At 44.7% G+C, this 23,651-nt stretch overlaps 3 protein-coding genes across 3 annotated transcripts; all 3 read left to right on the forward strand.

The window, feature by feature from the left end:
• Positions 1-1,371: 1,371 nt before the first annotated feature.
• Positions 1,372-6,566, forward strand: ahdc1 (AT hook, DNA binding motif, containing 1; the record flags this gene model as incomplete). Its single annotated transcript, XM_080046047.1, has 4 exons — positions 1,372-2,532; positions 2,633-4,335; positions 4,602-6,342; positions 6,532-6,566. 3 exons carry the CDS (start codon positions 1,372-1,374, stop codon positions 6,334-6,336), a joined length of 4,599 nt encoding a protein of 1,532 aa, XP_079902173.1. The 3' UTR covers positions 6,337-6,342; positions 6,532-6,566.
• A 3,160-nt stretch (positions 6,567-9,726) lies between these two features.
• LOC307263862 (putative methyltransferase-like protein 24) lies at positions 9,727-14,578 on the forward strand. The gene is made up of 5 exons (XM_080045147.1): positions 9,727-10,066; positions 11,059-11,157; positions 12,151-12,287; positions 12,470-12,737; positions 13,353-14,578. The coding sequence occupies exons 1-5, from the start codon at positions 9,767-9,769 to the stop codon at positions 13,656-13,658; spliced, it is 1,110 nt and encodes a 369-aa protein (XP_079901273.1). The 5' UTR covers positions 9,727-9,766; the 3' UTR covers positions 13,659-14,578.
• A 903-nt stretch (positions 14,579-15,481) lies between these two features.
• On the forward strand, positions 15,482-23,130 carry wasf2 (WASP family member 2). Its single transcript, XM_080046128.1, has 9 exons — positions 15,482-15,593; positions 16,838-17,001; positions 17,211-17,345; positions 17,573-17,726; positions 18,834-18,951; positions 19,096-19,214; positions 20,326-20,481; positions 20,699-21,174; positions 21,684-23,130. Exons 2-9 carry the CDS (start codon positions 16,869-16,871, stop codon positions 21,839-21,841), a joined length of 1,449 nt encoding a protein of 482 aa, XP_079902254.1. The 5' UTR covers positions 15,482-15,593; positions 16,838-16,868; the 3' UTR covers positions 21,842-23,130.
• The last annotated feature ends 521 nt before the right edge of the window (positions 23,131-23,651 follow it).

Genomic DNA, 23,651 nt, shown 5'->3' on the forward strand with positions numbered 1-23,651 from the left:
GTGGCACACATGCTTTGGTATTTGTGTTTACCCTGTGCACGCATGCAGTCAACAGTGGTTCAGATTTTGTTAAAACTTGCGTATGTACTTCTTTTTCTCCTCTGCCCTGGGTTGCTATAATGGCCTCCTAGCTCCTGACTTTCTGTCACCTTCATCTCTCCATCCTCTTAACACCTCTCTATTTGTCCCCTCTCTGCTTCCCCCTGGTGGCTGTGATTGTTCACACATTCTCATTCTTGTTGCACCCTCCAGGTTTAGTGCTCTGTAATAGTCTGGGTGAAATGTGGCAAGTAGTGTGTATGTGTGTGTGTGTGTGTATGTGTCTGTGTGTGTGTGTGTGTGTGTGTGTGTGTGTGTGTGTGTGTGCGACTTTCGCCAAAACTCAATTGTTGATTAAAGTTTGTTACATAAACTCACTCAAAAATGTGGCACAACTCACTCATCAGTGTGTTAGTTAGAATATTGAAAATCCAATGAAAAGATTAAGTGGCACAGGCTTACATGTGTACCTACAATATGCTTTTACTGTTATAAAGTTAAAAAAAAAAAGTAAATTGGAAGTCATTCCAAAATAATTGCATCTGATGTGAGATGGTGCAGCCCTCACCAAAATACTGATTCTAGTCTGGTCTGATGATGTGACATCATGTTCTAATCTCTTATTTTCCTTTTCTTTCTGCCCCACCCTCTTCCACACTCAACACCCTGTCCCTTCCTCTGTCTGTCTGTCTGTCTGTCTGTCTCGTTCTCTCACTCCAGCAACCATGGGCAAAAGACAGGAGCAGAGGGGGAGAGAGAAGTATGTGAGCTCTCCACTGCAGTATTGATGACCCAATGATCCCCTGCAGAACAGAGCCAGTCAGGCAGACAGAGTGAGGCTCAACTCTGAATCGAAATCAGAATCAGCGCCACAACCATTTGGTAAAAGCGACCAATTGAGCAGGATATGAATGTTAAATGTAATCTAATGTTGTAATGCTGCTGTGTGGGTGGCACAGTTAATAGAGTGGAGTGCATTACGGATTAGGTTGATGGCCCATTGCCAAAAAGGCTGACGATACTATTACACATACACAAGTTCAGTAGTCCTGCAAATGTTTCATTTTGTGTTGTGTTACCTAACAATAACCAATGTGTCTAGTGGCACAGGTTTAGATTACATGTCTTAAATGAAACAAGGAGATGTAAACTCATTTGCAGACTTTCTATAAAGTTGGTTATATTGTTTCTATTTTTGTCCTTAGGTCCTTGAATCTTCTTGCCAGCTGTTACAGGAAGACTACTACAAAGAAGAAAACTCATTTTCATAAAGCAGAATCATTCCTCACCCCCCCCCCCCCACCACTCAGTACCAGCAGGACTGACCACTGAATGAGTGGCTTATCAGATCACTTACATTCAGTCCAAACTGGGGCTCCAGTGGGCTGTGGTGGCACACAGGCAAAGGAAACAGTGAGTGTGGGGGAGCTGGAGGGGCTGGCTGGGCCTGAGCTCTGGCCCAGGGAGCTCGGGCTCCAGGAGGGGGCCCAGGATGATGGCCTGGCCCCGGTGACCTCTGTGGCCAACGGCCTCCATCTACAGAGAAGGCTTGGGCACAACTCCTGCCGGCGCAGGCAGACAGAGACTCACACTACAACTGAGACGCACACATTTGCAGAGACACTTAGAAACATGCAAACGCACATAGATCCAGATGTGCACGCACATGCTGCTTCACATGCAACCATGGATAATTGCGGACACGTGGGTATCAATGCACACGCGGGTTCTGTAGGGCAAGAATGCTCCAGAACTCTCCCTCCAGAGGCCATACACACAACCTCAACTCAACCCTCATCTTTGGCACTTAGCCATCATCCTGCCTCCACCGGTCAGCTAGCAGCCCCAGACCTCACTGCAGAGACCGACATGCCCTCAACCTTTTGTCCGTCCCCTATTGGTCCGTCCCCTAACACAGGCTCCTCTCCTCTTCCTGTGGAGGCAGAGAAAAAGTATGCACTCCGCAGCTCCGGACGTCCCCGCTTCCCCTGCCACCTGCGCAAATCCTCCCGCCTCCGCCGAAGCATAGAGGACGGGGAGAAGAAAGCAGGGAGGGAGATGGGAGGAGGGGAGAAGGATGAAGTGTTGGAGGAGAAGATCTGGAGGGTTAAGGAGGAGGGGGTGGCTGTCAGCGTGAAAGAAAAGAATTCATCTGCGGAGGCTGTTCTACCTGTGGCTCCCTGTACTGCAGACATCGCTCTTGCTCTAACTGTACCAAAACCTATTCCCAAAGCTACCCCTAAACCTGGCCCCAAAATTGGGCCTAGACCTGGACCTAAATCCAGGTCTAGGCCCGCGCCAAAATCTGTCCATAAAGCAGCTCCTAAAAGTGTCATGAAAAAGCGGCAGGCAGCCCAGGCCATACCTCATCGTGCTCATCTCCCATCTGAAAACCCGTCCACCAACGCTGCACATCTGCTAGCTGTGAAGGAGGAACCTGTTGCAGAGTTGGGGTTGTCTCCTAATAATCGCAGACGTGGGCGTTTTGTCGGTGTAAGTTAATTCATATTGACCTAATCCTTAACATAACACACAATTCAATACCATGTATGAAATCGATTGTGTATGTTTTATGTTGCTCTCTGCTTTACAGGTCAGGAGGATCGTTGTAAAGGTGGCTCGCATTCCTGTGAGCCTTAGCCGCCGACAGAAGAGCTACAAGATTTCCAATATGGAAACAGTTACTGGGGCAGAGAAAGTCAACGACGGCGGTCCGGACGGATCGGACGCAGTTCGAGAGCCGACTGCACTTCTCCGCATGAAGAACAATGGGAAGAGTGTGATGGTTATGTTCCCTCCCGGCGAACTGCCTGTTATTCTCAAACGCAGACGGGGACGACCACCTAAACAGGCTCAGCCGGTAATACCGGGAGAGCCTCAGAATGCCGGGAATACTGGCAGTATCGTAGACCAGCCCAAGAAGCCCCAGAGGAGACGTCGGACAAAACTTCCTTGCCCTTATCCGTCCTATGTTAACGATACTAATGATGTGAAAACAGAGTATGGTGATGTTCTTTCCAAACTAGCCTTTTTAAACCGCCAGCCCCCTGCTACTGGCCGCTGCTCTCCCCCTCGCTGCTGGACACCCAGTGAGCCAGAAAGCTTTCATACCCCCTTGGAAAACCCTGGAATATCCACCATGCTCCACCGGCTCACGGGCTCTAGACGGCCAAGAGGCGGCAGAGGAGGGGGTGCTGGAAGAGGTGGAGGATCAGCAGGGGGGGTTGGGGGCAGCGAGGGCAATAAGAGCACCTTCAGTGACTTCTTCGAATCCATTGGCAAGAAGCGGAAACCGAGTGCCCTGTCTGAGCATGGATTACCTAGAAAGAGGGGAAAGGGTGGAGGGGGGGTTGGAAGGGGAGGGGGTATGGTTGGAACCGAGCACGGAGGAGAGAAAATAGTCAAAAGGAGACGTTCGAAAAAAAATGGCACATTTAAAGGGGAGTCTGTGAGGCAGGATTGGCCCAATGGCGCAGGTGGCTGGGGGGAGGAGGGTGGTATGGACAAGGGAAAATATTTGGGTGGGTACCAGCTCTGTGGATCTCCAAGGGGGGGCTTTTCTTCCTGCGAGATGGGAAGGGGAGGTGCCTACAGCGGTCCTGGAGGAAGCAGAGGAGTTGGGCCAGCTGGGGAGGATTCACAAGGCCTGTTTGCTGGATATTTCCGCTCACTCCTGGACTCTGACGATTCGTCGGACCTGTTGGACATCTCGTCCTCGCGGTCAGACCCCCGCAAAGCTTCCTCCGCCCCTGGTTACGAGCCATCATCTAGTCCGGCTACCGCTCACAGCTGGTCCCCTGCATTCCCCAAGTGGAGTACCAAGGCTGCAAATTCTGGCGCGGAGGGTTCCGCCCAGACGCATTGCTCCTCAGCCAGGCCTCCGTACAGCTATGGCAGCCTGGCCCAAACATCCCCCACCACTTCTACCTATCCCAAATCCACTCCTCCATCTCTCTCACAATCTCCTAGCTCCCCACACCCTGCCTCTTATGGCCACTACTCCTCTGGATACTCCTCCTCATCTCCAGCAGTGCCACAGAGATCCTCGGACTGCAGCTTTGCATACGGATCCGGACACAGCAGTGCCAAAGCCACCACTGTCGGTCAGATGGGTTATTCTAGCTACCAGGCAGCAGCCAAACGAGGCTATAGTGGATATCCTTCAATGAGGGGGGAGTCGACAGGGCCTACATCACCAGGAGGAGGATACATGTCTTTGGCCAAAAGTAGCCCCTTCAGCTCCTCCTCCTCTCCAGAAGGTTACAAACAGTACAACTCCAATCAGTGGAGCTTCAGGTAAATCACTTGTATTAAACTTGATATAAATATTTCACTCAAGCTCCTGGTTTTCAGTTTTACCATGTCGACAATGTGCTAATTACCAGAATATACCTGGCATCAGTTAACTCAGGGCTACATTGTGTTTATTATCCAGCTTAGGAACCCATAGTTGAGTGACATTGTTTTCATTTTTGCAGTGCTGTTGCTCAAGTGCTGTTTGTATGTTTTATATGTGGGTCGCCATATTTATTATTCATTGGTATTATTATTTTTTTTTCCAGACAAGGTTATGGTGGCTGGTCAACAGACAGCTTTGGGCATCACTATCATGGCTATAGTGAATATGGGTCCAGTGAATCCAAAGACATTTTGGATATCTCCAACTACACCCCCCAGAAGGCCAAGCGACAACCTTTTCCTGAAAGTCTATCAGAATCCTCCTCTGACTCTTCACATCTCGGCTCCGTGGCCATCAGCAGTGGACCCAGCTCCACAGGTGGCACATACAAACATAACGAAGGCCCTTCTGTTAGTGGAGAGGGGACTCAATCAAGTCTGTCCAGCCTGGAGAAGTTGATGATGGACTGGCACGAGAGCGCTTCAGGGCCTTCGTATAACTGGAGCCAGAACGTCCTCTTCCAGGGTGGGGGACCGAGCAAACCTGGCCGTGGTCGTCGGAAACGGACTGAACCACAAACGGAAAGAGAAGGGGTTTCTGCTTTTCACTCAGATTCCCCATCCAGTCCCTCTCCAACACCTACTCCTGGACCTAAGCGGGGAGGGGTCGGAGGACGAGGCAGAGGGTCTAGAGGAGGCAGAGGGGGCTTGTCTTCGTGTCAGAGATCTGGGGCCAAAGGCAGAGGCAAGGCGGCCTCTACATCCGGAGTGGGAGGAGCAGCAGTGATTGCTGGAGGACCAGAGGGGTCTGGGCTGTTCCAGGAGGGGCTGGACTACTACAGTGGAGACAGCAGTAGCCTCTCTCCCCTAGCCACCTCCAATCCCGCACCACCTTCAACCTACCTCCAGGACCCCTGTGAGTACCCTTCCCCATATTCTGCCCACCCCTCCACGCCTTCCTCCGAGGAGCGGTATCCAGCCTTATACCCTGGAGAGTCCTCCTCTTCCCTGTCACCCAGTGTCTCGTCTCCCCCTTACCCACCCAAACCCACTCCTCCCCCGCCCCAGTCCTACCATCCTGTCCCCTCCAGGACCTTCTCCCCCTCCTGCTCTCCCTCACCTCGGATCACACCCCACTGCGGCATTGCACTGAGTCCCTCACAGCGCCCCCCTCCAAAGGACCCCCAGTTCTCGCAGTATGACTCTCCCAGCTACTGCAGCTCGCCCTACTGGTATGGACAGACGTCGCACAGTGGCAGCCACAGCCCACACTCAAACGCAGCTGCGCACACACACGGCAACCCGCACACGAGTCCTCACGGCAACGCTCACGGCAATCCGCTCGCGAGCCCAAATGTGAACGCGCAAACACATAATATAAACCCGACTGCCCATGACACGCAACATCACATTACACAGCCCCACGCCAACCTAAGCTCACATTCCAACACCTTACATCACCAGAGCAACCCCCTTTCCCACTCAAATGCCCACACCAGCAATCAGCCCCACCACAACACACACACCAACCCCAACCCCAACTCTCACCTCCCCGCCCACACACACTCCAACCCCAGTCCCAGCCTCCACTCCCACTCAACGCCTGTGCTTTATGAGGAGTGCAGCCCTTCCCTGACCGTGCCCCCCCACAAGAGGGATCTGACTCCCCACGCCATGAGCACAGGCCACCGCCAGGGCCCCTTGCCTCTCTCCCCGTACTCCAAAGCGCCCCTGGACTCCTCGCCCCATCAGGAGGACACTGGCGGCTTTTCCTTGTCCCACCAATCTTACCAGGGCATGGGACATCGCTACCCCTCCCAGGTGGCTCAGGGAGGTGGGGTGCTGTGCCAACTCCTGGACCCAGCCAACGATGACAGCTTCAGCGTCACCAGCCTGTAACAGCAGGTGAGCTTATTTAACCTTACCAAAGGCCATACTACCCGTTTAAGACATTACTTTGAACAGCAAATCAAAAAGTAGAAATTTGGATGAAATAACAGTATTATTTTCACAAAGTTAAAAATATCAAAGTCTCATATTACTCTATCTGTCCTCACTTCTTTCTCTTTCTCTCTCCCTCTGATTTTCTTTCAGGTTCATTCAATCCAAGCTTTTACAGATTTGCAAACATTTTCTTTTGTTCGTTTTTTGGTAAGAAGACTTCTTTGTGAGAGACTGTGATGTGAAGGGTGACAATTTAGCTGCCAGCTGTGGACAGTAAAGCTTTTAATTCTCCAGCACTGACAATCAAAATCAACCGCAACTTAAACACCCAAGCATGGACACACACACACACACACACACACACACACACACACACACACACACACACACACACACACACACACACACACACACACACACACACACACACACACACACACACACACACACACACAGAAGCGCATGTGCAGATTATTTCACTACCTAAACATTAACATATACAATCATCATACTTGTATTACTCACCTATGTGTATGCTGGAATGAGGGAATTGGCGAGAGGAGCTGACAGATGAATACCAGACGCTGACAGACAGAGACAAAACTATTTCCTCACCCCTTAGTATCTATGATACATAGAGGGCTACGTTGCCCGGAAGTCTGTATCTCACCAACACCTTTTTGGTCCTGTTCTGTACATCTGCAATATGGATTTGCTATAGGACACTGCTCTCGCTCTCTCTGTCTCTGTTTCCTCTCAACCTCCCCTCTCATTCGCTAAACCAGCAACTGTGGTCTGCACTCGACCGACACTAACCCTGAATTTCTGTCTTGTGCCCTAACCTGAAACGCATCTGAGCCCAAATCAACTTTTTAAATACCACGAGCCTAGCATATGTCCCACTCTGCGCACTCCTTGTGTTGTGTACCATTAGAGAAAAGTGGACTCTACCAGTCTACCAGCTGCTCTTGAAATACCAGCATCTGTACATATGACTCCAGCTCCAGGGGACCCCTCTTCACTCTGAAGGTCTGTCATCAACATGCACTCCTCAGCGTTCTGCCATGGTTTCTCTGCTCTGGGTGGGTGCGGGGGACTGCAGCATGGAGACCCAACATCCTGTGTTTTGCTGTTTTAACTACAAGGGAAAGAGACATTGAAATCACACAACGGCCCCAAAGAGACTATAGTTTTCTGTGTGCGAATGTGAATCAGAGGAGGGGTGTTTGCGTGACTGCAGTAATGCATGTATTTGTGTGTGTGTGTGTGTGTGTGTGTGTGTGTGTGTGTGTGTGTGTGTGTGTGTGTGTTGTGTGACTGTGTGTGCTTGCCTGTGGGGTCAAAAAGAGTGAAGCTCTCCAGACACCAAAGTCTTGGCAGGGCCTCATTCTTTCTTTCACTCTCCCTTCTTTTTTCTGTGGTCTTGTGTTGTTTGGTGGTTTTTGTGATGAAAAAAAAAATGTATATCTGTCTTGTTACATATCATGTATGTATCTGAGGTGCAAAATATTTAAATACACATTCTGTTCTTGCCATTGGTAATCGTATCTATAGCATACTGCTTCTTTAAGGGATAATGGGAGGTGTGAGCACGTTTGTGTACGTGTTTTAGAGCCTCTGTGAGTATTGGGCTTTGCCCAGACTGTCTGGAACTGCAAGCGAAAGAGTTCAATCAAGGACACAATTCGACATGGAGGGGAGTGAGAGGGAGGGGAGGAGAGGAATAGATGTTGGAGAGGGGAGGATGTGTTGGAGGGGGAAAGAAAGGAACCAGAATGGAGAAATCAGAAAAGAGTGTCTGAAATGTTTTAAAGCCACTGAAACAAAATGCACAAAAATGTGCTGTTTCAAAATGACTCTTCCAAATAAGGAAAGGTATTAAAGCACAGCGTGAAGCCTGGGTATACCAGAGAACTGTCGGGAAGGGAGCCTATGCTAATTTCATGAGCAAATATTGTACATTTGCAGCTTGTGTGTGTGTGTTTGTCCTAGACAGACAGAGACATTGCGCAAGCAAGAAAGCAGATGGGGGGAGTTTACTGGCTGCATATTGTGTACAGTTTGTCAACAGGCTGACTAAATTGACTTAGACAAGGCTGGAGGAAATGTTTGCTGTGACATTCCACTGTATGGTGAAAGGGGACACGCACACCAACATTACATGACAGACAAAGCAGAAGAGGGTCTCTTTTGGACTTTTCTTATGTAGGCTACTGAATTTATACAAAATACCCACATTTAATTAAATTACAAATTAATATTTCATGTGCTGAGTTTAATCTGTAACATTATTTCTCAACAACCAGTGGTATATTCAGATATATTAAATTAAGTAAATAAGAGTTGAAAGCACAATGTAACAATTACAAGTAAAGGTCCTGCTTTAAAAAAAGACATTAATGCAAAATTGTAAGTATTCATTATGCAGAAAAATCCCCCTGCAGGAATATATATTACAGTATTTAAATGTTGATGCATTAATCTGTGTGCATTATCATTTAAATGTAGCTTGTCTTGAGGGAGCTAATCCTAACAACTTTAAAATATATATATAGGTTTAGTTTCCTATATAAAATGTTAATCTCCTAAGTAACCAGGCCTGAAGAGTAAAAAGGAAATGTAGGGGAGGATAGGCCTACGTAAAAACTAGCATAAAATAAGTACCTCAAAACTACTTCAAGTACTTAAATAAAAGTAGCCTACCTATTATTTAGGCCACAGACCGTGACTGAAATCGGGTTCTGCTTCAACAATAATAAGGCAGTCCAGATAAATGTTGGTCAACAATGTTAATATTCAATTTTCAATATGGTTTAACATCCAACTTATTTTCCTTCACATGGGAGTCCTTGGCCTGTTTGCTCAATATAAAGCTGAGTCATGGTTCCCAGAGCTGTTACCAATTATTTTGAGTTTTTTAATTGCATGTTCAGAAAAAATAGAATCCTAAATAAAATCCCAATTTCTTTGTATTTTAAAGGCTTTCATAACACGATTTAGAACACTGATACCAATTAAGGTCTTATTTTAAGATGAATTAAATCAATGCCTTTTAAGGCTTTGAGGATCTGCAGGAAACCTGTGAGTAAATGGGCGCTTTAACCAGGATCTAAGTGAATTGTAAACTGTATTCGTTGTATGGGGACTAACTAACTAATAAAAGAGCAGTCACTGTGCCAATAAGGCCCTCGTTGACCGAAGAATGTGCTTCGTCATCACAACTTTCCCCTGGGGGTAAGAAGAGGAAGGAAGAGGTTGGGGAGGAGGAGAAGAGGAGGAGGGTTGTTCTCAGTGGGGACTTTCCTCGCTGCCTTTCAGTAGAAGAAAACTAAGTTGAATCAGTGGGCACTGCGCCGGAGATGTTCCCCTGTGCCGCCACGGAGGTATGCAGACCTGTGCGCGGTGGCTTGGCCGCGGTGGTATCATCCCTCTCCGCTCGGGAACACTGCTGCTCCTCCTGGTCCCGCCGGTTCTCCTCGCTCTCCAGCTCCTCGTCGCCGGCCCACGGCTGCCCCGAGTCACAGGGTCGGGGGAGCGGGAGGGTGCGGTGGCCTTCTCCGTTATAAGCATCGAACCGGAGAGAGAGCCACGCCAACGGGGATCCCCGTCTCGGGAGGAGGAGGAAGGGGACAGGAGGGAGGGGACACGAGCGTATGAGGATGAGAACGAGGTGCTCTCGCGGCAGGTAAATAGAATAGCATAGACTAGAGTGATATAGCCTACAGTTGAATTGAAATGTTTCTGAATGTTTACATTGTTGCTAAAGAACATGTAGTCTATTGCACAACAGCTATAGACATTTCCTGGGAAAAAATGACAATCCATTTTCCCTTCATCTATATTATATTAGGCTATATACAGTATATTGATTATTATAGGTGAACAAATTATCACCCATTCATCTACACCTTAGTTTATTTAATGACAAATAGTTTACCTTAATCAAATCAAATCGAATTAACAATGCACTTAATTTGAACCGTGACTAATTAGGAGAAAATAATGTAGGCCTATGCTTATGTAGGTTTACTTTTCCAGTCCCTTCATTATCCTGCTTGAGTTTGTGCACATCCCTGTGAATTATTACAGACATGAAGGAACAGGTGAGGGCACAACCCTGACCCCAGATCAGAGACCAGTAACAGCTGTTTTCTCCCCCACTCTCTCTCTCTCACTCTCTCTTTCACCCTTCATCTGTGTTAGTGTGTGGGTGCTTCTTTTCTCTCCTTACCATAACCTCGTTCCTCTCACTCCTCACTTCCCGTCTCTCTTTCATTCCACTTCTTCTCCCACTGTCTCTTTTTCTGCCCAAGGCTGAACTCTCTGACTCATTCCAGTGAATCTAGTGAATCATCAACCCCCCCAACCCCTTTCCCACCGAGGTTGCCATGGTGACCACAGGGTTCACTTTGAGTTGGGTGGGGTGGGAGGCCTTTGTGTGAGTGTATGTATTTCTGTTACAGTTAGTGCCTCAGGCAAAACTATAGGACTGAGGTCAGAGCCTAAGACCTGCCTCCTCAACCCCTCATACCAGGGGCAGGCAGGGAGCACACTCTCACAAATTACTGACATTCCTATGCATTATTCAGACCCCTTTGAAATTCCAGTGATTGTGTTGTTTTTCCTTGCACTATACTGTCTATCAATGTAATGATATGTATGCGTGCATGTTCCCAGATGGGACCCAGAACATTGGAGGTGCAGCCCTGGGCGGAAGACAAGCCATCCTTTACAGCAGAACTCAATCGTCTTCTCACTTATATCACCAGGCCACAGGTAGGCTATCTTAAACAATGTGAAATAAAAAACAATTGCACTTTTACTATTCGCTACAATAATAACAATTTGCTACAACGATAACAACAAATAGAAAAATACTTTGATTAAATCTGAACATACTTCATATTGATGATCTGATTTGTATTTGTGAAACTTTTACTTTACAGACTTCAAAACAAGAATACAGATTATTAGTGAGGAATGACAGGAAATTAAATGAGATTAAATCAAATGAAAGCTATAAATCATTAATATACAGAATTACATATAGGCTACAGTACTTATTATAGTTTGCGCCAACCTTTTTGGCTTTTGAGCCTTGCATGTTGGAAATGGTAAAAGCTCTTCAGTTTATTGACTGAAACCGTTTAGATGGTCCAGAACCTCAGGTTGGAAACTATTGGTCTACTCTGGCTCCATAGGGACCTGCAGATAGGCTACTGCAGCCAGGATTTCGATCATGCCAAACCTTAAGAGTAATCAATAAAAAAATTCACTGCAGACTTTCAGTGTGGGGGTTAACATTGTATTAATATAATCAGTCAGGAGCTGTCAGTATCCTGGCAGCACAATTCTGCAGAATCTGGAGCCAGCGAGGACTTTCAGTTCCAGACAGGAAACACCCAGGCAAGAGTTAAGACTTAAACAACACATTGAGCCAGGAGGGAAGATGATGAAGCCAACTATATTGGGTTGATTTTGTTCTACAATGATTCAATACCTGCTGCTAATTTAGTTAACTCCCAAGTTAAATGATTATCATCAACTGGATCTCAAATTTTTACAAGTCAATTTGGATAGAAAATGATTTGCCTTAGTTAAAGATACTTGGCCACATCACTCACTGTCTGAAATGTTCTCATATTTTTCACATGAAGCTCTCACACAACGTCTTCCTTTTTAAATGTCTCACTTCTTGGTTGTAATTCATTGGGTGTAAGATTGTTCTCATACCTCTCATGTGACCTCTTCTCTCCTGTCCACCCCCAGCTGAACTGCTCCAGGGTTTTGTCTCCCGGTCGGGCTGAGGCATCACAGCCCCCTGCAGATTCCCCCCACTGGCTGCTGTGTGCTGAGGACTGGCTCCTTCCAGCTGCAGATGGGCCGTGTGTTGCATACTCTTTTAGGTGTGCCCACATGTCTGTATACGATGTGAATGTCTGTGTGCATGTGCGGCGCTGCTTATGCATTCTTATCGCCGGCAGAGTTGGAATAAACAATGAAATGCATATTTAATCATGCATGCAATAATTTTCAAATGCCTGCGCTCCCCTGCCTCTCAGTCTATCTTTTCTCTTTGTCTCTCCAGTATGGATGGGGGAGATGCGGAGTTTCTAAAGACTGTGTCAGGGCTGGGATGTGAGGTCCACAGTTTTGATCCCAGCAACTCCAATGCATCTGGTCGTCACCTTGGCAACGGTTTGGCTAGTAACCATGGCGATGGAGGCGTGGTCAGCCAGCACAAGATGTGGCTGGAGTGGCGAGCTGCAAGGAAGCGCAAGCACAAGACGAGAGACAACCTGGGTGGTGTTTCTCAAAGACTGGCAGACATCATGGCAGCTCTGGGACATCACACAGTAAGACACACACGCGCACACACGCACACACAGGACACACACACACACACACACACACACACACACACACACACACACACACACAGAATAAGAAATTTAGAGAAACAGTGGCAAACAAACATACCTTAGAGTCTTTTCAACCCAACGTACCCAGAAAGCTCTCTTACTTGTACGTTCCCATAGCAACAGGGCTCTGCGCCATCCCTGGCTGCCATGGCAACAATTTAAGTGAGTGGATCACACACTGGCCCAGTTACATCCTGCAGCCACAAGAGGGAACTCCATACCTACAGTTTGTGTGTGTTTTAGTCCACATTATGAGAAGTGGTCCAAGACATTTACAAATATTCCAAAAAATTATAATTTTGTTTTAATATTTGGCTGATTACAAAGCAATAGTTAAGCTATGGAAAGGAGTAAGGCTGCATGATAAAATCATAATAATACTAGGAAAAAAGACATAATATTAGTACTTACTACTTTTTAAAAATACAATAATAGTAGTCTTTAAAAGACATTGTAGTGTTTATTTGCATTGTGAATATATAATTAATATTGTGCAGTCCTATAGGGCAACATTGAATAATTTGTATCTCCATTCCCTATTCTCTATAGGTTCACTTCCTCTATGCGAACCTGCTCAGTGCTGAGTGGCGAGTTTTCCAGAACTGGATTGAGACAGAAACTCTGCAGAGTGTCCAACATCTGGTTGCCACGGTGCACCTGCAATGGGCAGGGTTTGAGGTGGGCGGAACCGATGAGGAAGTGCTCCGCTATTGGTTCAGTGTCCTACAGGGTCTCCATGCTTCTGGACTCAAGTTGGTCCACAGTTCTGCAGGAGAGGGTCACAGTGTCCTTAAACATACAGTAGCAGATGCTCACAGCTCTTACACCCTGAGCTGGGTCAACACGAGACACTGACTCTTACACATATACACACACGTGACCAGAAATTGCCGATCAAACAAGAAGAAGACGGTCCAACTTGAAATAGTTGGTGGGATTACACCTTTTTTTCCCCGTCACTTCATGCACAAGCAGTTCTTAACATGACATCTCCCTCTAGTGGAGATGAAAGGATCTGCCTGTATGACTCCACCCTCAAAGGGAAATACTGCTATGACTGTACATGATGTACTGGCTAATGTGAAATATGGAGTCGAAGGAGGGTTTGCCAGTTTAACTGAGATACAGCATAATACTGTAATAATTAAAACTGCTGGATTGTTTCCTAATTAAGCTTTAATATCAAACAGCAGGTAGCAACACATTTTAATTTATTTTTTGTCATGCCATCCATGCACCTGTGATTTTATCAATATCATTAATATTATTGTATCGCACAGTGCTATCTTTCTCATTCATCTGATCAGAGTGTAGTTTGAATGTATATTGAGCCGATTGTTAAACGTATTTGTGTAAATCTCTGAAGGCCCTAAATGCTTTTATGTGCAATAATTATTTACACTGAAGAGAAGCTTAAATTATTTAGAGAATAATAGGGCCTACAGTGAAATATATAATATAATTATTGTACTGACTTCATTTTTGCTCTCTACTGTGTACTGTTTAACAAAGAAAAAACAATTAAACCATGTTATAAATGTGCATTATTACCACAATGAAATACCAAATAAAGCCAGACAATTTTTGACTTCTACTTTGTCTGTACTTGGAGTATCTGGAGTTTGTAAGTAAACAGGTTCGATTTCTTAGGTTTAACTGTGTGTTGTGTTCAATGAAAAAAGGGAAGATTGTCCCCTTCTCTATTTTAGATACACCCAAATGCAACCACAGTAACAACTCATGACTTCATATACAAAGTAATTGCGCCTTATAGGAGAGGAAAACAATGATGGTCATTATGTCAGAGGGGGCTGTGGGGCCTACAGCAGCTGCAAGAATATGAATAGGCCTCAGTGAATATCTGCTGTGTGTGGTTAAGTGTCACTATATCTGTCATTAAAATGTGTAAATGGAGGATGTGTATGAAGTTTGTGTATGCAAATGTTTATATAATGCTTAATTGTAATGTAGGCTAGTTGTGAATATGCATTCACCAAACATGTATGAGGCCAAAGCATGTATCGATGCAATTCATTAAACTGTTTGTGTTCTGTATAGCAGATTCAGGCATGTTAATATAATTGCCATTTAAGTGTTATGTAAACTGAATAAGAAACAAGTCTAACATAGGCTAGACTGTGCTGCAATAATTGCTATGCCGTTATTATTGGAACATTCAAACAAACAGGATGTCTCAATAGTTGGCCTTCTCCCGTTTACCAAACGTTCCTGTACTTGGATTAATGATTTAGCCTTTACTGGAGGATGATTTGCCTCTCCTGCCATAAACTGTGCTTCCAGTTCGCACAGGCTGAGTTAAGATGAAGGATACACTTAACTCACGCAGCGAGGCTCACGGGACAGTTAATTTATCTCCATGAGTGCTTTTCTCCACTGTGAGCTCTTATTCATAAAGGCCAATGCCAGTCATTCCTCGGACGCGTTCCAACTCGCAGTTTACAGCTTACGTTGGAATGTGCTTCTGCCTCATGCCTCCACCCTTCGTTACGCAAATTACGTACACATGTTTGCCACTAGTCAGGGCGGAGTTGCGCTTTCTACGTTGAATTTTCCACATCCTGTTCTCAGCAAAAACAGATGACAGGCGTGCCAACCAATCAACTCCGAGGAACTCAGTCGCTCGAGCAATCAGAAGTTCACAATCCCGGGACTTCAGTGATCAGTTTAGCTAGCCCGTGTAATGTACCGCTCAACATTTATTGTGGAAATCTGGAGACAGGACAACAACTAGACTGTCTAGAGAGAGCCTACAGTTGTCTCATTTGGACGGTAAGTAAAATGTGTTTGATCATTGTTGTTCTCATAAAGTGGAGGATGGAAACATACTTTTGTTTGGCTGTTCCTTCGAGATAAGAGACGCCTACAAGTTACTTCCTGCTCCGACAAGGCCGAGGTCCCGAGTTACATTTTAGCCCGTTTAGCTGATGTTGTGGACCTACAAGTGTATGATATCCGACTCAGTTGTTATTTTGTTGCTACTTATGTTGGAAAACGTTAGAGTTTACTCCAGTTATGAGTGAAATCTTTTTGTGAAATTGACAGAGCGGTTGCCTGTAGGCTACTGCTGAGCATACCACAGACACACACACACAGTGATGTGTTTCGTCTGGATACAACTGTAACAATTTAGACTTCTCATGAAAAAAATGGACAAACGGTTACAATAGCCTACGCAACAATGTGCCTGCCAACTCGACATGCAAAATGCAAACACTTGAATCTTCTAGTAGTAGCCTATCACTGGTACCGTCAACTCATACATTAACCTGAAAAACTTGTAATTAGGCAACCAAACTGGGTCAAAGGAACCACTGAAATTCTGCCTGCCTGCGCTGTTGAAGCAGGGAGATTCTGCACTCACTGCAAACCTCTGAGCGCCCGTGGGTGTTGTCATTTTCTGAACAGAGTCCATATGGCACAGTGGCGAGACTGCTTCACGTGGGGAGCTCACGTTGACACACACTGACTGTGATCTCTCCATAACACTTTTAAATATTCACACTGCCATAGGCATAATTGTGAAGATCAATCATTATTCCAACAATATATTTTCGCTCGCCCTTTCTTCCGGTTTCACATCTTAAACTAGATGGATCCTGGGGGTTTGCTGAGTGAAGCAAAGCTTTAGTTTTGCTTCTGCTTTAGCTCTATGTTTATTTATACATACGTCTGGGCGTCACATGAGCTTGATGTGACATATTAAGGGATGGAAGTAACTTTGAAAAGTCCTAAACCAGTAAAAATTACCCATCATCATAATTTCCCAGAACCCCTAGGTGACATGTTTACATTTTTGTTTAGCAAACAAAGAGTTTAAAAACCCGAAGAATAGGGCTTGGTATGTTTAAATTTTTTCGAGATATTGATACCGATACCTTGACTTCGATACGTATTTTATAAAATCAGGTTGACAAATCGCCATTATTATGGTCAAAAATACTTATTTTTCAACTTAATTCCTGTATGTTTGTAGGTCTCTGGCACAATTTCTAACGTTCCTCTCTCCCTGGCAGGGTTGGGTCCCCGAACCCTCAACACCCCGCCATGCCTCTGATTACGAGGAACATAGAGCCGCGGCACGTGTGTCGTCAGACCATCCCTCCCAACATCCGCAGCGAGCTGGAATGTGTCACCAATATCAGCCTGGCCAACATCATCCGCCAGCTGGGCAGCCTCAGTGAGTGTCTGCAGTGTGTGATTAGGTTTCATTAAAACATGGTGTGAATGGTTAATAACACATGGCAAATGTGTATTATGTATAAGTATGGGCACATGTTTATGCAATGTTTTATTTGGATGTAGCTGTGAATGTATAGCCTATTTATTGTGCATGAGTGTTTGAAGCCATTCATTTAATCGATCATGAACATTTGTGTGCTTGTGTAGGCAAATATGCTGAGGATGTGTTCGGGGAGCTGTTTGTCCAAGCTGGAGCATTTGCGCTGAGAGTAAATACACTGGGAGAGAGAGTGGATCGTCTTCAGGTTAAAGTCACCCAGCTGGACCCCAAAGAAGAGGAGGGTAAGTAGTAGCCCCACATGTCAATGTTAGTATAACTACTTACTGTATGTCATTATCAGAGTAGTTTGAATATGGTCAAATCAATTTTCTTTTTTTCTTTCTTTTTTTACATTTCCTGTATTTCCTTACACTGACTCCAATTGAAACTGTAAATAACTTTCCTATGAGCACAATACATATTTAATAACATATTCTATGTTGCATCTGTCTGTCTGTTTGTGTCTCAGTCTCTCTGCAGGCCATCACTACACGTAAGGCCTTCCGCAGCAGTCTGACCCAGGACCAGCAGCTGTTCACCAGGCCGTCTCTGCCAATGCCCGTACAGGACACCTACATCACCTGTAATCCGCCCCCACCACTCAACAACCTCAGCCAGTATCGGTAGGGGCATACATACACACCCGTACCTCTTATTCATTCTCAGGAATAAACAGAACACGTGCTTGCATATGTGCTGATGGAAACAGACACACACACACACACACACACATATACACACACACACACACACACACACATATACACACACACACACACACAGCCTATATTTTTTTCATGACTATACATTATTTAAAACCCACCTCTCATATGCTTTCACAGCTCATTCAGAAAAAAGTGTGATGTTCAGTCCCGAATAAATGCTTGAAAAAAGTTGAATTATGATTTTTGTGATACTATATATCACAAAATTGTCAAATCAATTGCTGGAATATTTATGCTGTTGCTTATAAAGTATTTTGTGCACCTTTGCAAAACCCTTTGAGAGTCATGCTGATGCAGTAGCCTTTGCTTTTGTTTATTAATGTATCAACATGTGAGTATATATTTTTTGGACAATTTTTGTAATCCACTCTTTCCTGTTCATGCTGATTTAAAAGGCAACAATAACGACACATTACACTAAACCCATACAAAGATATGAAATGTAATGTAATGTCTCTGCTTGTACCTGAACTCCCTAATCGAATCAAAGCAGTAATGAAGACATTTTGTGGCTTAAACTAATTCACTCAACACATAACCAGGTTGACACATTATAAGGGAGATCCTGAATTTAAATGTTGCGTGAGGCATGACATGTCAACGGAAGTATGATTAATGAGGAACCAGAGCAATATGGGGCTGGGATGGTAGAGGCCCAGACTAAAGACAATATAATCCTAATCATTGAAGACATCAGTGATAAGCAGACTAAGAGAGAGGCCTAAGTGTTTCCAGTTATATTATAAAGAATTAATAATTTGACCATGGAAGGGCTTTACAGAGGAGGATATATCTGTTCACCTTTTTTTGCATACTAAGTACTATGCGACTAAAGAACATTTTGTTGAGCTAAAAAGGGGAAGCTTTTTGGCTTGGTAATATTGACACATTCAGTAAGGCAGATAAACATCTGTCAACAGACATTTATCTATGTGGAAACAAGATAACCTAAAGTGTCACTGATACCAAAATGTATTTAGAATGTTTGTAAATGGTTCCCTGCAGTGACGATGGGAAGGAGGCCCTGAAGTTTTATACGGATCCCTCCTACTTCTTTGAACTGTGGAAGGAGAAGATGATGCAGGACACCAAGGACATCATGAAGGAGAGACGCAAGCACAGAGTGAGTCCCATGAACGCGCTCATACACACAAGCACAAGTAACACAACAGTCACTGAGTTAAAACACACGGTCTGCATTGGTCACGTCAAACATGGGAAGCATTTTGACCCAACCCCTCCATAACTCTTTCCCTTTTCTGAGTAGAAGGAGAAGAAGGACCATCTCAACCAACGGACGCTTAATCCACGCAAGATCAAGACCAGGAAGGAGGAATGGGAACGCCTCAAGATGGGTCAGGAGTTTGTGGAGCCCAAAAATGAACTGTAAGTTGAGAGATGGACTGGAGGTGAGGTGAGGTGCGAGGAAGTCCCCATGGGTTGATGGTGTTTGTTGTGTCGGTGCAATCTTTTGAAGGCATATCAGCGATAAAAAAGAAAAAAAAAGAAGAAGACCTTTTATGAACTCAATATTTGTCTCTCTAGTTCACACAGTAAAAATGCAGTGTTTGCCCTCTCGTGGTAAACTCTTTTCTGCCCCCGTCTTATCATCCAATCTTTACACAGTGATATGGGAGGTACGTCCTGTCTAAAAATGTTCTCAGGGGGTTGGGTGTAGAACTTTCTGTCACTGGCTAATGGCAGTCAACAAATTTGAGAATCACACTGGGCCTTTATGTCGATTATTGTAAGATTATTTTATTTGGAATATATCGGAATAAATAGGTAACTTAACATATGTTATGCATTGCTGTATATTATTTATTCTACAATATATAAAATAAATAGAAAATGAAAAAGAACTATGAAAGAAGAATTTGTAAATAAATGACAGAAAATTAATATTTCTGTACACAGTATTACATAGGTATTATAACCACCTATTTGATATTATTTTGTTTTTGCTATTTCAATTTTGTCATGGTCTACTAAAGTAAAGTTAACTGTAACAATTTGATGAGAAAACCCATTTAAGTTCAATATTGTGTATTGTTGTATGGGCTGCGGTGCTTTATCTATTTCTTAAGTGATTTACAATTTGCCGGGTTGGTTTATAAATCAATCACGAGTCCAGCCAGATGAGGGAAAAAATCATTAAGTTTTTCTGTCAAGCTGTTAAATTAAAAGACAAGGCAATCTCTTACTGTAAGCCACTGCACTTTGTGTTATTTTTAATAGCTATGGGGAACTCAAAGCGGCCACCACAAGTGTCAGTGTCATTATTTGTGGCTGATGCTGAATGCATTTATGATACAGGCGCTCTTAATCTTTTATGGGTCACTTCTTGTAAACGAATGAGCAAACCACCACAACTGCAAATTAGTTCTGTAGACGCTAGATGTTACTGATGAAGTTCATTTGCAAGTCCTGCTTTCAGAGAACAGAGAATGACATACTGTATTTTAGGCTGATAGCGATGTTTGAAATTTGCTTTAAGGAATTCTTCCGAGGGCCTAAACGGCAGTATTGGATCTGGAGAAGGCTTCAATTCTGAAGGCTTGGAGATGAGCACCGGCTCCTACGCTTACGAACCCGGTTCCCCTTTCTCTACGACTGGCCCCGATGACCTGCCTCCTCCACCTCCAGACATGGCGTAAGTGGCATCTTGCACAGTAACCCGCACACACCAGCATGTGCTCGAGTGTACAGCTATACGTGTACTGTACTGCAATCCTGAACACATCCCCTCAAGATGACAGAGTTGAACAGCACTGAAACAGATTATAAACCTCCTGTTCACTTTCAGCCTGTGATTGAATGAAGAAGCTTCTCTTTATCTCTAACTTCTTCCACTCTTTGTCACTTGGCAGTTACGATGGACAGTATGGAGTGCCGGCGCCGAAACGCGTCAGCATGCTGAGTCCCGCCCACCCACCTCCCGCTCCCCCCATGGCCTCTCCCACGCCCAACTCTCGCCCCAACCTTGCCCCTCCCCCTGCCCCCCCTCCCCCTCCTCCCCCCTCTGGCTTCGGGGTGCCCCCTCCTCCCCCTGGCTTCGACAGCCCACCTGCCCCTCCTCCCCTCTCCTCCTCTGGCTATCCCTCCCCGCCCGCTCCCCCTCCTCCGCCCTCCATGTCTGCTTTCTCTCCTCCTCCTCCTCCGCCCATGGCTGGAGGCGGCGGTCCACCACCTCCCCCTCCTCCTCCCCCTCCTCCCGGACCCCCTCCTCCATCCTCCTCCGCTCCCCTCTCTGGTGGCGGGGCGGCGGCTCCCAGCTCTGCTCCCAAACCAGTGCCAGAGCCGGAAGATGACGCTCGTAGTGACCTGCTGCAGGCCATCCGACAAGGTTAGACGCAGCCACAGGAAGCGGATCAGTAGGAAATGGATGTTCACAGTCCTCTCTGTTGATTGGTTGAATAGATTAAATTAAGTGTAATTAATTAAGTAAATTAAGTCATTAAAAAAGCATTACTCCATAGCGCTACTAGTGGCCAAATATCCTCAGTACAATTAGCTAATAATAGTCTATTTTTGCCTAAAGTAAAAAAGACTTAATTCACAATTTTTACTTGTACTGAAGCAATATGAAATAACAAGACACTAAATACAAGCGAACTGATTACCCTTGTAATAATAATAAGTACACTTACAAGGTGTTTTAACATTTACATTTGTCTCAAATTACAGTTTTTCATGCATGCAAAGATTTTCTTAAACTACGATACACTTGTATAGAATAAAAGCAGGAAGAGAAAGCACCTTTGTATATTTGAATCACAGTGTATTATTCAAAGTATTATGCACATGTTGCCAGTCAAACCCACTCACCTCCTCTGTCCTCCCCAAACCATTTAGGTTTCAACCTGCGTAAGACGGAGGCCCAGCGGGAGCAGGAGAAGAGGGATACCTCAAACAACGACGTGGCGGCCATCTTGTCCCGCCGTATCGCAGTGGAGTGCAGCGACAGCGAGGACGACTCTTCAGAGTTTGATGGCGACGATTGGTCTGATTGATCGTCAACCCCCCCTCCCTTCACCTTCACTACCACCTCTGTATCTTTCCCCTTTGCCATACAAAGGATCAGTGTATTTCCATGCAGATCACACTCTTAAGCTCCAGTGAAGCAAAGATCCACGTTTTGTGCGTCTGTCAGATTTCGAGTGTATATGCGCATGTAGTAGTGACTTATTACAAATCACATTCCTTGATCAGTGTATTTCTATTTATCCGAAGTTATTTAGTTGAGAGGTGCACAAGTCCAAAGATTGAGAAAGAGTGCGAGTGTGCCCGATTGTGTGATTTAATTGGACGACACAATGCTGTTATTGATGTGAGAGTGTTGTGTGACTTGCTGCAAGTCTCTGTGTTAAGGCTGTGCGTCAACACATCACATTTGTCTGTATCTTGGTGTCTTATTAGAATCAGGATCCCTTTGCTGCTGGCCTAATTGCCGATTTTATCCGCTTTAGTATATTGTGGCAAAGGATATTGTAGAGACCGTACACACAAGCACACAACCTCTTCCCTACGCAGTGTGGGTTTGTACTCGATGGAAATACACAAGGTGTTGATGTCAAAGCATTCTCAATCGTTTATGGATTATATGATATAGATGTAAAGTTTATATTGCACATTGAATAATATCTACTGAAGGTAATTATTTCTTTTTAAAAGAACACTTTTTATCTTTTTATTCTCCCCTCACTTTTGTATTCATTCAACAATTATTCTGTGGTTGTCTTGGGAACAATTGATTTGTGGATGAGACGTGGTTCTAGTTTATAATCCAGTTCATGAATGAATTATTCAGTGTGACGTGTTGGCTAATGGCAGACACCTGGGCTGTTTGATTAGATCACTGTACAGGACATATGCAGACTTGCATCAGATTTCATGAATCTTTTTGCACCGTGTTTCAGCTACGAATTAAGAATTTTCTTCTCGCTACTTTTCTTCTGATCTCTAATTGGGGTCTAACTAGTTTTTATTGCTTTAATTGCCTTGCTCCGTATAGAATTTGTGCCTTTTTTTTCGCAGCATTTGTCTGTGCTGGTTGGTTTCAGTTGTCCACATCTGATCAGCGTCTTCCAATTCTATTAACAGCTGCCAATGATAAGTCAAATGTAGAACTGACTGATGTTTAGTGTTGACCACATATTTCTCCAAGTGCCTTTTATTTTATATCTGCCTGTGTTAAAGCACAATCACACAGCATGCATAGCCAAAGTTCTGCTTCTCCTGCCTTAAAATTCCCAAATGATTATAGTTATTTCAATAAATATGGAGTGAATTAAAGACTAAAGTATATTTTGTGTGAGAATGAACAGTGTGTATGCTGCGATGCGTTAAATAACAAGTTCCCCGGACTGTCAAGCTTTGGCATCAGAGTCCTTCTGCTTTACCCATGACTCATCCTCTTTTATGTCAGGGCTGCAGACCTTTTCGCAGTGCCCGGTGCAGACTGTGTTGTAGGGAGTGTGGAAATGAGTCGACTGGATAAAAAGTTCAGAAAGTGAGTAGGAGAGAAAAACCTCTTGTATAATCTCTGTGTCCTCCTACCAAGTCTGTTTAAATTTTTTTTTTTAAAGAACAGCAGTGGCTGCAGAGTTAAAGGTTAAAACACTGAATATTGCTTTAGCCACCAAATAATTTAAGATGCAGAAATATAGAAGCAGCAATCTGTGCTTAATTGAGTAAAGGAGAGATATAAGAGAGAGAGAGAGAGAAACGCAGTAAAAACCCTGGCTGCAGTGGAGAAAAGAGTGCTGATGACATTCAGTTGAAAAAAACATATTTATTATTTATCAGTATAAAATATTCATT

This window comes from Ammodytes marinus (assembly GCF_949987685.1).
Source record: "Ammodytes marinus genome assembly, chromosome: 17".
NCBI classification, from domain to species: Eukaryota; Metazoa; Chordata; class Actinopteri; order Uranoscopiformes; family Ammodytidae; genus Ammodytes; species Ammodytes marinus.